The sequence below is a fragment of the Cenococcum geophilum genome (genome assembly GCF_001692895.1).
Source record: "Cenococcum geophilum 1.58 unplaced genomic scaffold K441scaffold_12, whole genome shotgun sequence".
NCBI lineage: Eukaryota > Fungi > Ascomycota > Dothideomycetes > Gloniales > Gloniaceae > Cenococcum > Cenococcum geophilum.
In genome coordinates this window covers 1,938,599-1,954,410 of record NW_027137570.1, presented here as the reverse complement: position 1 = coordinate 1,954,410, position 15,812 = coordinate 1,938,599, and the positions used below count along the sequence as shown (strand labels likewise).

Genomic DNA, 15,812 nt, shown 5'->3' with positions numbered 1-15,812 from the left:
GACTACTTAAAGCGCGACCTCTTAGAGAAGACTGACAGAGCTATTATAATATCTAGGTTAGAAGCCCGCATTGCAGGCGCTTTAAGGTATTAAAGTAGATACGGCATCTTTTAGCGGTACCTTTACAGGAATCTCCTATGGTAGACGTCTAATAATAAGATAGAGCGGATTGTATATAAAAACCAGAATGTGCCATTATGGTTATATATAGCATATAATAGAGGCATTTAGTTTATAGATATCTCTTTTAGCAAAGTTAATTGGATTAATAACCTCTAGTTTAATAAGGGGCATAAACTTACACTAATTACTAACGTAAGGGAGTTTCGGGATTATATAATGGAACTAGATGGGAAAGATTATGCTATCTTAGATTTTAGTAAAATAAAAAGAGGATAAATATAATATAATGTTAAGGAGGATAAGGATCTTTTTAAGGAACGATGTATTGTTATTAGGAAGAAGTTTAATAAGGATAGGGATAGATTGGATATTAAGGAGTACTATATATTAGTTATCAGGCCGACTAGTGTAGATAGCGAGTATAAGAGGGTTAGAGTTAGGTTGATTTAGAGTAACTATATAGTAAGACAGAGGTTTAACGTATAAGTTATATAAATAACTTTGTATTAAAAAATCTGGCAGAGTAACCGATATATATATTAATTTAATTTTAAATTATAAGGCATAGTCTATATATAGGCTTTATCTACTTATAATATTATTAATGGTTTAGCGCTTCTTACTATAGTGGAGGTGCTTAGTTAGAGAGAGTGACTAAAGAGATAAACTAATTTATACGAGATACTTTACTATATGGAACATTGTGGTAGGCTACAATAGCACACTATCCTTATGTAGCCGTTTGAGCATGGCGTTTAACTATTCTAGGTAAAGCTCACTGCTAAGACTGCTGCCTAAGGTAAGTCTAAGTAGGTTTACTACGCACTTGCCTATAGAGCTACCTTCTACTAACGCCCGCGCTTTGTCTTAGCACAGGACCTGTTAAATTGAGGTTATAAAGCTAAAACTCTATATATTACTTATTTTCTATATAGGTGGTTAAAGGGGTTTTAGGGGACTTTGACTAGCGGTCGAAGTTGTCTAATTGGTCAGATTCCTGCCAAGAGGTTTCTCCCAAAGTCTTATTACGTAATATCGTTACGGGCTTCTTTTCCAACAGGACCCGTCCAGCGGCAGCACAATTAGCGGTATTTACAGCAGGTGATTAATGCGTGTAGTAAAATACTTCAAGCTCGCCCCCGCTAGTAGGGAGGGTGGCCGAGCCGCACCGACCAGACCCTTGTTTTGTGGCGTTTCCCAGACATTAGCGCGGTTAAAGCTATAATCTACTTTGCAAAGAAGATAGGACGTTTCCACCTAAGCGAATAACAAGCCGATCTTAATAAGCGAATATACTTAAGGATCCCCTCTCCTACCTATACCTCCTAACTGACTACACTGGCGGCGTAAAGAAATTCCGAAGAGAATACGTTAATTAGCTTAAAGAGGTAAAAAGCTAACTAATAAGAGGGCGAGAAGATTTGACGAATAAGAGGGCGAGAAGATTTAATGAATTAGAGCGTGAGAAGATTTGATAAGTAAAAGTATAAGAAAATTTAACAAATAAGAGCGAAGAATATTTGATAAATAAGAGCGAAGAAGATTTAATAAATAAGAGCGAAAGAAGATTTAACAAATAAGAGCGAAAGAAGATTTAATAAATAAGAGCGAAAGAAGATTTAACAAATAAGGGCGAGAAAATTTAACAAATAAAAGGGCGAGACGATTTAATTAATGAGAGGGCGAGAAGATTTAGCCAATGAGGGCGAAAATATTTGACCAATGAGAGGGCAAGACGAGCGCACCCCAATTTTTTCTCGGGCGGTATTCAACTCCTTTTGGAACTAACGTTCCTCTAGGCAAACACCTTTTGGAACTACGTTCCTCCAGGCATTATTATCTAGTATATAGTAACCGTATTTTCTACTGCCCTGTAAAAACTATACCCTATAGCTCCTACTCCCGTACGGCTTTTACTCCCCTACAGGAACTAATAGCGATTTCTTCCACTCCCCTACGGAAACTAATCTCCTGCAGCTTGCGGCTCTCTGCGGGGATTAATACCCGCTTTCTTCGTCGCCTTATAGCTTTTAATTCCTTACGGGAACTAACGCTTATATCTTCCACTCCCCTACGGGAACTAATACCCTATAGCTTCCGTTCTCCTGTTCCCGGATCTATAAGTAATTTGCTTACGCCATAGCCTACCGTACGGGCCTTGTTGTTATAAGAGTAAGTAAGTAATTTCAAGAATACAATAACTAAGTAATAATGCCACTAGCTATAAGATCTATAAAACGTATTTGCCAATGCTGTATATATATAAGCGAATCTACGTATACGAGTTCAAACCCTTAATTAATCCGGCGCCTTTAAAGTCACTCTTAAAATCTTGGTTTAACGTAAGAGCCTTTCTTAAATGCTTATATATAAGTTTCTCCTCCTTACTTTTAGCTAAGCCGTAACTAGTCCGTATAGCGTTCTTGATCTAATATAGTATATTAGCACTAGCCTTAAAACTCTTACTTAAATATTGCCCTACCTGTCTTCCGTTTAATTTATAGTTTAAAAGCCACTCTATATCTTTTCTAGAGATATTAGGAGCAGTATTGGCTCGCTTTAGGAATATCTTCCACACCTACTCTCTTACTAGTCTCTTTAGCTTATTATATCTAAGTACAAGATATATTCTGCTCTGTATAGCTATATTAAATACGGTAATCCTATTTATTATAAGAAATATAATGCCTTAGAAATACTCCATCTATTATAGGAAGACGGATACTAGGCTATTACGTTAGATATTATTTAAAGTTCTTTCCGTAAGAAAGACATTAGCCTTATTTAGAAGAAGGACAGCGTTCTAGCAGTAAATGTTTTTAACTATTAGAGCCAGGTTTTGTTCTAAACGGGCTAAATCTATATTAAGGTCTCCCGCATAAGCCTTCTTATAGTTAGACTAGTATATAAATATACTTATAAAGGGGAACAAACCATATAGAGGGGTCTCCTCTAAGATTCGGCAAGTGCTTTAGCTGTTAATGTCTTTCCCACCTTAGGTGGGCTACTAAAATAGTTAGCCTTTAAAACAGCTAATGCCTTACTAGAAAACTTACTGTAATAAAAAAACTAGGCCTTTCCCCTTCCCTTTAATTATATTATTAAACTTTAATTCCCCGGACCTAGACTAGTAGCTCTTTATAAGTCCTTAAAGCACTATTTTCTTATCCTCTTTAATTGCGAGTAACTTAAATGCTAAGGCATTCCATTTAATGTCCTTAATATTAGCGATGGCAAATTCACCTATTAGTATTTATATTAGTATATATAATTTACTAGCTCCAAAAAAAGAGTGTGTAGAAAGCCTAATCCTATTTTTTATCCGCCAAACTAAAGGCTAGAGCTATTAGTGGATAGATTAGGTACTTATTATCTCCTATCTCCTTAGGAACTAAACCCTAATTCTTTATATCGCCTTGCTAATTAGTCCCTTGATCGTACACGCCGATCCCATATATATTTGTAGTGATTAGCTGCTTGCTATAGTTAGGATTCTAATAATAAAATGCTATCGCGTCTACTATAATGCGACCGCTTGTAGAAAATCTTAACGGGCCATCTTTAGTCTAGAAAAAGGCAATCCCTTTATATTTACGGTGGTTAATGCCTCTTAAAGACACGAACTTCTAGCTATTGCTAATAAGATCCTGCTTTATCTTGGCTTGTCTCTTATAACGCTCTAGCGGAAATACCTTAAGAGATGTAATTTTTATAGTTAAACGGAATTCCGGAATAGAGAGGGTGGTTTTTACTTCGCTAAATACCTTCCTATTATAGCCGAAATAGTAATAATTAAGTTTAAAACTCTTTTCGCTAAAAAGTAAGGTTTTAAAGTTGCCTAAATTATATATAAGGTATCTTAGTTAATCCGAGCCTTCGCAAATTATAAGGACATACGTGTTTGGTTTAAATAAGGCCTAAAGGAGATTAAAATTAATTTCGCTATAGCCCAGAAGCGGTAGGACACTATTAGTTATAGACGCGAAATAGTCTTTAAGGAATCTTAGTAACCCCTAAAGGTGCCTAGCGCCGATTAAGTCGGGAGAAAGACTCTCCTAGTGTGTTTTTAATTGGGGTAGGAAATTGAATATAATGTTTATAGGAATCTAGAAGTTAAATTAGAATAAGCTATATCTGTAAAAAGGTCCACTTACTATAGGCTTGTCTTCCTAAAGGGAGATGGCTTATACGCCGTTTAGTACCACCTATAAGGCGTCTCTTACTTCTCCTAAATTTATACTTAGGTACGTGCTATAGTCTTTCTTGTCCTTTTCTAGCTTAAAGTTAGTATTTAAGTTGATATATTTAAAGGCACCTAAGAAATAGACTAAATTTCTTCTAAAGGATATAAATATACTAATTATATATATTACACTTACTTAATATATCTAGTGAAGTCTCTATAGTCTTGTACCAGCAGCTTTATTTATCCCAGCTATAGTAGACGCTATATTAGCGTATTTCGCGAGTATATTTTAGGGATTTCGCGAGTATATATCTTATTTAACACCTTAACTTTAATCTTAGAACCTCTTACTTTATATATCTCTTTAACTCCTAAACTTATAGGGGGAGGTAAAGGAGGTAGAGGAGGTAGAAAAGGTAAAGGAGGTTAGACTACTTGGACTATCTTTAATATAGCTGCAAGTATTTTAACTATAAGATGCTGCGCTAACTACCTATAATGTAGATATATTTGGCTTAGGCTACCTAGGGGGGTGTTTATACTATTATAAGGTAGTAAAGGCGCTGGCGTAACGGGCTTAGGTATAACTAGTATTATTACTCTATAAAGCTTTAGTAATGTAATACTAATTTAAAGTATAAAGTTGGAGTAAGGAGCTAAGTATAGATAGTATTATTTCTTTAAAAGATCCGCTTTTTTTTATACCCTTTAATAGGACCTAAGCTGCTACTGTGCCGTAAATGTTTACTGGAACCCGCTTTATGCCATGTAAATACTTCCCCTATTTATCCTAGGAGACGCTATATTAATATCGCTTTTAATATAGTATAGAACTTAACTAAGTAAAGGCGTATAATTCTGCCGTAACTACAGAAATAGAGCCGTAGCTCGCATTTAGTATCTTAGTTCCGGCACTAGAGCAATAAGGAAGGAGATGCAATAGATACGTAGTTATATATACAGTAGAGGCTTATAGCTATCTAATGTTGTTTAAACTAGAAATGATGCGGAAAGGAATATAATTGGGACCCTGTTACCTATCTAGGCTATATAAATTCTGTAGACCTAATATATAGAAGCTAGGTAGATGTTTTAGTCGAAGTAAAGAGCATATACGGAATGGGAATAACTGCAGGTGTGCCGCCGCGATTGGTCTAAACTTGCTAGGCTCCACCACATTTTGTCCTATCCCGCCTATCCCGCCCTACCCTATCCTTTAAATCTCTACCTTCACTCTTATCCTTCCCGTCCCCCTTATCCTTCTTATCCCCGTCCCATCTATCCGTCTTTAATTTCACTATATCCTTAAAATCTATAGAATGGAATAACTAGCTAATTAAAAAACTTAGAAAAGAATTAGCAACATTTAATAATAATATAAGTTTATTACTCTTAAACTAGGATTATATATTTAAATTATATTGCGATTTACTAGGAGAAGATACAAAAAGGTTGGTAAAGCGATTATTGTTATGTTATAGTGTAAGGCTATAAGTATACGAACTTTTAATAGACGTTTTCCAATCCTTAGGTCCTAAAGTGTTCCTCTTATTTACCTTAGTGGTATCCATCTTAAAGCTGAGTAAAATAGCGCCTCAGACCCGCTTACCTAAAATTTAAAGTTAGTGGGAGATTGTCCCGTACCTACTTGGACTGGCTGTGGTTGTAAAGGAACTTTATAAGGCCAATTTAATTAGCGCTTTAATTTTATCGTCTTAGAAAAGTTAGTTTTTATAGGTAACTATCACCACTAGTAGAGAAACTTTTTTATCCTAAATAACTTTATTACTAATTCTTAATAGAGTAAGGCCGATTATAAAGTACGCATCCTCCTTTATCTAAGACGTATTTACTAGCCTTTAGTCCATAACCTTATAAAACGAATCTAGACGCAAGAAGTACTTTATCTTAAAAACATCCTCTTTTAAAGGTTAATCTTTTTATAGGTATAAAAGACCTTTTATTTTAAATAAATTGTTAATAATTCTTATTAGAGAAACACTTAACACTAATTAAAGACGCTTAGTTACCGGAGAGGTATTCTAAAGCTCTACTTTCCTAAGACGCGAATTAAACGCTTAGTATGCTAGTCTTGGACGCTTATTAACTGGCTGCTTATTTATCTTAGAGGGAGATTTACCGCGTAAAGAAAGCGCCCTCTTATCTAATAACTAAAAAAAAAGGTTAAACACCTCTCTCTAAAATCTAGTATATTTAATACTTATCTAAGATAGAGACCTCTTCTAAAAGTCCTTCTAGCGCCACTATGCTAGCGTATTATCAAGTTACAGATAAGCCATTATTAAAGCGTCCCCGGTTAGAATTATAGCAGATTTTAGGTAAACGACCCTTAATAAGATATTACTTATAGTTAATATTAACAGGATATCTAGTATTGCTAGGACAGGGTTAATACTATTCTTTCTTATTTATAAGGCGCTATATAATTAAAAACCTCCCTAAGCCATTTCGCACTAGGATAAAGATAAGCAATTTATAGAGAAAGGAAAAAGAGAGAGGAGGACTAGCGGTCACAAATTGCCTATCTATATACATGCCAGAAAAGCCTAAGGAGGACGCTCTCTTGTTAGTTAGGATTGGCTATAAGGATAGATAGAACATCTTTAATTTATTTAGTTTGGGGGACCTAGATACTCTAGAGTTTTAGGGAAATGCTATAAAAGAAGCTAGAGATTACCTCTTATCCATAAATAAATAACATATATCGCTTTGGATTACCACTTATTACTACCTCTTTTTAAACTTAATCCGTGCCCTTATTATATAACATTAATACCTAGTAAGAACCTCTCTTATTACTTATCTATCTTTTATACCTAATTCGTTAACTACCTTTTCTTTACTATCTAGAATATTGCATAATCTGCCTTTAAATGTTATAGTTATCTCCTCCGTTATCTCAAATTTATAACCTCTAATCTTCTCCTATTCCCCACTAAGCGCCTTATCCCCAGCCTTAGCGGACATAATCTGTATAGCTAGAAGTATAACTACGTAAGTTAGCGAGACTGGTGGCTATAAAGGAGAGGTGTTCTGTGGACGTAAAATATTAAGTAAATATTATCTTTTGTAATATGTTCTTAATTACGGATAGTTATCTAAGGAATGGCGGCTAATTTAGGAATTTGTTTTAGAATAAAAGGCCGCAAAGCACATACGCATTAAAGTACAACTATTATAGAAGATGTAAGTAATTAGGTATATGCTGCGCGGGGTGGAATAGCTAAGCTAATATTTACCTTAATAGCAAGGATAAAATTGCTAGATAACTGTAGAAGGCAGAACGCAAGAAATATAAAAAGAGGTGGATTATAGGCTTAAATAGAGAGCGGCTTTACGGAACTGCGCTATAAATAATCAGCGAAGTACGGTTAAAGGAAATTTATAAGGGAAAATAGAAGTATTACTGCAGCTAATAGGTTTATGGCTACTTGGGTATTAGTGCCCAACAGAAAGGCTTATATAAAAGAATTGCTAAGCGGCTACCTTTCGGGCTAAGCTGCCGCCGGATTTACCCTACCCTACTATTAAAGCTTTCTAACGCAGAATATTACGTATATAATTAAGCCACTAGCTAAACAGTAAAACGAGTAAGGCGTCCGCTATAACGCGCATTTTAGCTATATATTGGAGTCACCAGATATATATAGCCCCTCCGCCAACTAAAATATCTTATAAGAATTGGATTCTTATAGCTCGTTCTTATTTATAAGGTAAATTAACTACAGCTAGTTTATGCGCCTTTACGTCATATATATAAGTTAATTAATTATTAACGCCTGACTTTATATTATTCGGACTGCCGTTTAGTTTCAGCTATATTATATAATTTAAATTGGCTGGCCAAGTCGTGAACGTAGTTTTAGCCTTGCATTCTCTATTGTTTATAGCATTATAAGTAGTAATAAGTGGCTCTTACTTACCGCCCTTAAAAAAGTAATACTCTTACGGACCTTTTTATGCAGCCCTTATATAATAGGAAATACACCATAAATAGATTAAGCCGGAAATAGAATATATAATAGGAAATAGACCTCTAAGCTAAAAGAAGTGCGCTATAAATAAATTAAGCTAGAAATAGAATATATAATAAGAAATAGACCTCTAAGCTAAAAGAAGGGCACTACTATTATTGCTGTCTTTTTTGCCTAGTAGGCCGGCCCCTTTTCTTCTATATAGTAGGCCGGGCCTTTAATTTTAAATAATAATGCGCCTATAGTAATCTAAGACTTCTCTCTAGAAAGTAGTCTTTAATCCATTCCTATAAAAGATTATATCCCTTCTTTAATTTAATAAGCAGCATATCTTTCTTTTTAGTGAATTTTATTCTAAACTTTAGCCCTTAGGGCTTTAGCTCCTAGGGCTGCTTAACTAAGTTAAAAGGTAAAGGGAATTGTTAAGGGAGGATATTTAGTGTATATAACCCGTCTTTCTAGCGCCTAAAAGCTGCTTAGATTAAAATTTCTTCCGAATTAGCATTTAAGGCGGCCCCTAGTATTACTTTATTAGAGTTAAAGCCAGAGGTAGGGCTTAGTAGCAGTTTTTAGGTACGGAGGCGATTATATATAGGGGATGCAACCTACTTATAATAATTACTAGTAAGCGCAGTGCTTTAGTTAGATATATGCGTAGATAAAATTAAAGGGGAATAGTGAGACCGCTAGAGATAATGCTTTGTAGCACGCTTTGTCCTTAATTAACTAGTAATAGGGGTTAGTAATCCTTATCGCCCTATACACCCGCGGGCCTTATTACCCTTGTTGCTATTACTGCTATTACCGTCCCCAGAGTTATTATTATCTATATTATTACTATTATTACTTCCGTTACTATAGTTCTCGGCCTTACCTTTATCTATAATATTCTTGCCATTCTTATTATTGCTTTCTTTAGCTAAGCCGTTAATAAGATTGTCTAGAATATAATTATAACTGTTATTAGCCCTATCTTCTAGTGGTTTAGTATTATAAGGAGATATAAAGTGCTAGGGGGATAAGCTAGTAGGCTGCGCAGCAGAGACCACTCGCTCCTTAATACTGTCACCGTTGTTAAGGCCAAGGGTAGGAGAGCTAGAAGGCGTGGTCCTCCGGGAAGTAGGTAACCTTTATTACTTCCTAGGTTGTATACTCTCGCCGCTCTTACTAATAGAAGTATTAGAGATATAATTAATGCTATCTAGTTAATTAAGCTAATTAGACCTCCGCTTCTTTAACTTTTTGGCTTTTAAAGACTTTTAACCGGCAGCCATTAATATCCTAAGCTTCTACCTAAACTGCGGAGTAGTTCTAATGCGACGCCCCTTAGCTAAATTATCCATTTGATTGCTGTCTAGCGTTAAAGGTATAGTATAATTATGTGTAGGTATATATACCCCCTCTTCCGGCGCTTCTAATAAAGGCAGCTCCTTATTATCTTTATCGTCTTTACTACTGCTATTATTCCTATTATTTACTAATTATTAAATAAGGCCATTATAAATTAAAAGGGGAAGCGTATACCTAATCTATAAGATATCGGTCGATTATCGGCTTTATTAGCTTTGTTATTAGCGTTACTAGCTTTATTGCCCTTAGCTTCTAAGTTTAGATCGGCTGTATTATCTTTAATAACTATTAGATTTTCTGCTAGTTGTTAAATATATATATTTACAACTGCTAGGGGAATAGGGAAAGTGTAGTGGGGTGATTATAGGGGATAATTACTTTAACTACTTCCTCTAGAGACTTAATTGTCATTTTTATCCTTATAGAAATCTTCCTCGTCGTCCTTGTTATTCTTATTATCCTTATAATATTTCTTATAAGCTTTCTTATAATTATATATAGGGTCTATAGGCGCTTTATTAGACGGAATCTCTAAACTAAGGCCCTAAGTAGAATAACATGCCGTTAATTGCCTAAGCTTTTAATGCTTTTTTATTTTTTAGGGGGAAAATAGGTACTCTTCTACTCCTCCTTTTAGGCTTGCTGCTTGCGCTTTTCTTAGGGGCTGTAATTATATGGTGCTAAGACAAAGCTATTAATTTTCTAGGGGGACTAGTGTAGAAATTGTTATTATTAAGTGAAATTTTGGGAGGGATACGAAATAAAGATTAAGATAGTGCTAACGTTATTATTATTAGAGTTGCTATTACGTTGTGGCTTTCTATAGCCTTAAGGGGGGAATTATAGGTCTTTTTAAGTGTATATTAGCTCTCCCTTTGCCACTAGCTCTTATCCATTACCTCTTACCTATTACCCCTCGCCCAAGCTTCTTACTGAATTAAAGCACTTAATATATACGCCTCCGGTATAAACCGGAGTAGATTACCGTTTATAGGGTATAAAGGTTTATAAGGGCTTAAATTCCTAACGCCTAATTAATACCCTTAGCAAATTGCGATTAAACTATATCCGCCTATCTAAGCTAGTATATTTAGCTCTAATATAGCTATTATATCTAGCCCCTTATTAGGAGGTTGGTGGCTTAAATTCTCTACCCTTATTCCTTAGTAAAGGGTAGTGCTAATATATCTATTTACTTCCTGATAATACCGATCTAGCTAATCTTCTATGCCGCTTATATTAATAGGATATAAAGCCCCGCTTATATATACGCGTTATAAGCTATCTATAATAAAAGGAGGTAGTGTTTTTATTAGTAGCGGGGCTCTCTAATACTAATAGCCTAGTAACGGATACGCCTGCCACTCGCACGGTAATCGTATATAGATATATAAATACGCTAAGTAAAGGACTATATAGGGTGCTGTATAAGGTGCTATATAATACTCGCCCTCCTAATATAGCTGGCTGGTGTTAGAGATTACTTTACAGTTATACCGCGGTGCTGCTAATCTATTATACGCCTAAAAGCTATAACCTTCTAATTTTAATCTAGGTGGTTTCTACTATAGCCCTATAGCTTAGAAGGCCGGATTGTTAATCCTTTACTACTTTGCCGCTAAGCAGTTAGGTAGAGCTAATAGCCCCTTAGCCCTAAACTAGTAGATTAAACGGCGTCTCTAAAATATCTGTAGTAATGTAACTATATTACTAGGTAGGTATATATAGCCACCTAGGCGACGCTCTATATAATATCCGTTTAAATAATGCCTAACATAGCCCTATATAGGGTAGTTGCTTAAATTAGTGATATTTAGATGCTTTTCCGCTAAGTAGCCTAGTAGGTATACTAGCTATAATATAGGTAGCTTTAGCTATTAGTAAACGCTAAAGTGGGCTGTCTAACTAACAGTATATCCTAGGAGAGAAAATAGTATATAGGTTAGCTAAAATAAGTATAACGTAAGCTTGCTTAAGCCCTTAAGGGTAGTAATACGGCATACCTATCCCTCCCTACCCTGGAAGGAGATATGCGGTAGAGTTAAATAAGACAATAGTGCTAACGCGGCTGGTGACTACGGAATTCCCCTAACCCCCTTCCTATAGGACGGTTTTAGGCTAGCATTATTTAGGAGGCCGAAGGAGAAAGAGTATAAGAGAGAGAATAGGATTATAAGGGTATATTTACGCTTAGCGGACAGAGGCAGCGCTAAGAGATCTTAATAATAATTAAAGTTACTAGCACTAGAGGCGGTGATTGGGAAAGGAGGCTATAACTATTTATACATTGCTATGGAAGAAAGTCGCCTATTAGAAAGGCCGTAATTAACTATATTAATTATTAGTCTAAGATACGGGTGAATAAAGGAATAAGCGGGCTGGACTTGTATACGTATAAGCGCTAAGGGGCGGCAGAAATGCCTTAATGCGACTATGCTAGGGATTAGCAGCAAGAAGAGGAGGAGGCGCAGTGTTGGGAGAAAGGAAAGATAGAGGATAAGAGGAAAAGTGGCGAAAGAAATGGCCTTTTATGGTTAAGGTTGAGGGGCAGTCTTGGCTTAGCCGGGGTTAATAAGCGAGGGCGCCTTGCCCGTAAAGGAAGCCTCTATTTCCTGATGCAGTTTCCCACACAATAAAATAACTCCCTTAATATACTTAGCGAAATTTAAATACTTAGAAAATAGAAGAAGGTGCGAATCCTAATAGATAGTGGAGCCACTAATATAGGTTTTATTAATATAAACTACGCGAAAACCTAATACCTAAATTTAAAGAAACTTAATAAGCCCTAAGGCTTATAAGGCTTTAATAGTAAACCCTTAATATATAGTAAACTAATATACTATACTCTTATAAAGATATAAATAGGTAAATACCTTAAATACGTTTCCCTATTTATAATACCTTTAAAGTATTATAAAGTAATACTTAGATATAAATGGCTAAAATAATATAACCCTTTAATTAGCTAAGTTAAAGAAATACTAAAATTCCGTATAACCTACTACTAAAGTTATTACTTAAAATACTACTTTCCCTACAAATATATATATAACTATTTAAATTTAATATAATATAAATTACCCTTATTATAAACCTTAAACTAATATAATAAAGTTATAACTACTAATCGCGGTAAAGAATGCGAAGATAATATATTAAAATCCTTTAAATTTTATATAGTATAAGCCGCATCCTTTTATTTATTAGTAAGAAAATAAGACTATAAGATCTTTACTATAATACTAGAAGATATTAAAAAGGCATTAGAATTAAAGTAATATATTAACCCCTAACCTTTTATACCTAAAGAATATTACAATCTAATTAATATGTTTAAGAAATAATTTATAAACTAACTACCCCTATATTAAGATAAGTATAATTTTAAGATAGAACTTAAACCTAGTATAACGCTAAAGTTCGGCCCGTTATACGGTATATTATAAGAAAAGCTGCTTATAATATAATAATACCTTAAAGAATACCTAGAGAAAGAATTTATTTACCCTAGTTAATTACTATTTACCTTACCTATACTATTTATTAAAAAACCTAGAGGAGGCTTAAGGTTCTATATTAATTATTAAGCCCTAAATACGATTATAATTTAAAACTAATATCTAATTCCTTTACTTTAAGTAACGCTTAACTACTTAGCGAAAGTATAATAATAATAATAATAATAATTCATTGCTTAACGTCCGATTTGGATCCCTATTAGGCCTACGCGGACTACTCCTTATTTATATATAGGGAGAAAACTCTATTTAAGAAAAATAAGAAAACCCCGTGATCTATCTCCCCGCCTTTTAGGACTTGCCTACTTAGCGCCTATAAGTCGCCTATAGTACTCTACTACCTTACTATTTAACCTCCTTAGGAACTACTGCTGCCGTAACAAGCCTACGGACGCGCTAGTATNANAAACTATTACTCTACTACTNTAGAGTTACTANGGGGCACCTACTNCTNGCCCCCTTNCCTTCTATTACNATTTCCCTTATAACCCAGAACTAATTTAGTATATTTTAACTAATAAGCCACTAGGTAACCGCCTTAAGGCCTTTTTATATTAAGAGTAGTGTATTATAGTTCTCTATACTAGCTACTAAGAGCATTATTTCTTAATTGGTGCGTAGGGGGCATAGCAGTATTACGTGTTTTAGTGTCTATCTTAGCCAGCCACATTCGCATTTTAGGCTACCTACTAGGACTCCCACCCAGTAAAGCTAATCTTTTAGTCCTATTATTCCTATTCTTAAGAGTGTTACTATTATATTTTCTACCTTTATTAGGCCTTCTTAGAGCCCTTAGGTATTTACCCCCTATAGCGTTAACTATACTATAGCTTAGGTTTGTCTTGCCTAAGTTAGCCTCTATACCTTTAACTCCTATTTACCTCTTCAGCGTTAGTCCAACCAGTATTGCATTATGGTAGATAGTTTCCTAGCGTTCTTACGTATTCTACTTTAGCTCCTTTCTCTATCTTACTATTATCTTTACTAACCTTTTGCGTATCTCCCTTCCTCCTCTATATAGGCCTAGGCCCTAAAGCGGCACTATTCTTCTTTTGCTTTCTTTACCTATTTCTCTAATATCTCTTCCCTACTTTAGGGTTGTTAGTTTATTCTCCTATAGGGCACCCTAGGGTCCCTCCATAGTTTACTTAGGCGTATCTTAATATACTTTATAATATTAGAGTTACGTTTATTTTGCGCCCTTTATATTATAGCGGCTTTAATATATAACTATAGGGGGGGAATATTGGATTCCTTCTTAAGCAGTGCTATAGCCGTTCGCTTGTACCCGCCTATAATACTCTAAAGGTAGGCTGTCTAGACCTTTTAAAGTGGTTTAAGGAGTAATTTAAGGGGGCCCTTTTTAGTTTCTCTAATAGCCTAAATACTAGATCTATATGTTATGGTTAGCCAGACAACTGCTATATATAGTAGGCGTGACCTCTAAAAGCATAGACCCTATATAGAATTAACAATCCTAGATAAAGCGATAAACTATACTTAGCCTTTACGGGCCGCTTACGCCGCATATACGCTCCACTAGAGCTTACTATCTACCTATACTCCTAATACCCTTAAGCCCTAAACTGGTTAACCCCTAAAGCCTTAGATGCGAATTATATGCTAAAGATCTGCAGATTAGTTACGTTTTCTTATAAAATAGATTAGCTAGTATTTCTCTAGTAAGAATTAGACTCTATAACGTTTTGCCTATTCTATATAAGTATTATAGGCTTTCTCTAGTGTTCTGCAATTCTTTACGGCTATTAGCCCGTATATAATTAGGTTTATATCGTTAATAAAGCCTATCCCCTAGGTCGCCCCTTCCTTAAAGGAGTTAAGTAGGTTACTTATAAAGAAAAGGAAGAGAATAGGCGAGAGGGGTAATCCTTATAGTATTCCTATTGCAACTGCAATAGGGGGGCTCTAGTATCTACTAAAGACTAGTAATATTTCTTTCTAGCCTATAAACCCTTAGACAAATTATATAATCTATTCTAAGAAGCCCTTTGCCCTAAGGATATATAGGAGACGCTTATAGGGTATATTGTCATAGGCACCACTAATATTTAGGCTAAGTATTAATACTACAAAGTCCTTTCGCATCGCCCATGCAGATTTAATAGTAGTAGCGAGTAGCGTAAGTGCTAATAGTGTTAAGCGGTTCTTTCTTGCCCCTATTTAGCTTTATAGTAGTAGGGCGTGTTCCTTTACTATATCTGCTATACGTTCTGCTATTACCCTTTCTAAGATCTTACTAAGGGTATTTTCTAAGGCAATAGGGCGGTAGTTTCCTGGGATTAAGTAATCTACTTTACCTTCTTTTTATAGGACAACCGTCGTTATAGATCTTCCGAGTCGCGGGTAGTAGCCTATAACAAAGCATGCTCTAGCTATATCTATAAGCTAAGGTGCTATAAGTGGCCCATAGGTTTTTAGGGCCTTATTTAGAATCCCATCTAATCCTAATACTATATTGTTTAAAAGGCGGCTAATAGTTTTAGCCATTTCCTCTATTGTTATGTCACTGTTAACCCGTAGGCAAGTCACTAGTGTTTCGCCTATAATATTACTAAGGTCTACTAAAGCTAGTTAGGGGAAGAACCTTTCTATAAGGATCTTTACCTTCTTATTATT

The 15,812-nt window shown here is 35.1% G+C and overlaps 1 protein-coding gene across 1 annotated transcript; it reads right to left on the bottom strand.

Annotated features, from left to right (window-relative positions):
• Positions 1 to 3,749: 3,749 nt before the first annotated feature.
• On the bottom strand, positions 3,750 to 3,926 carry K441DRAFT_551130 (uncharacterized protein; the record flags this gene model as incomplete). The annotated part of the gene is made up of 1 exon (XM_067643083.1): positions 3,750 to 3,926. A coding segment is annotated over one exon (177 nt), but the record flags the coding sequence as incomplete, so codon positions are not given.
• Positions 3,927 to 15,812: the final 11,886 nt, after the last annotated feature.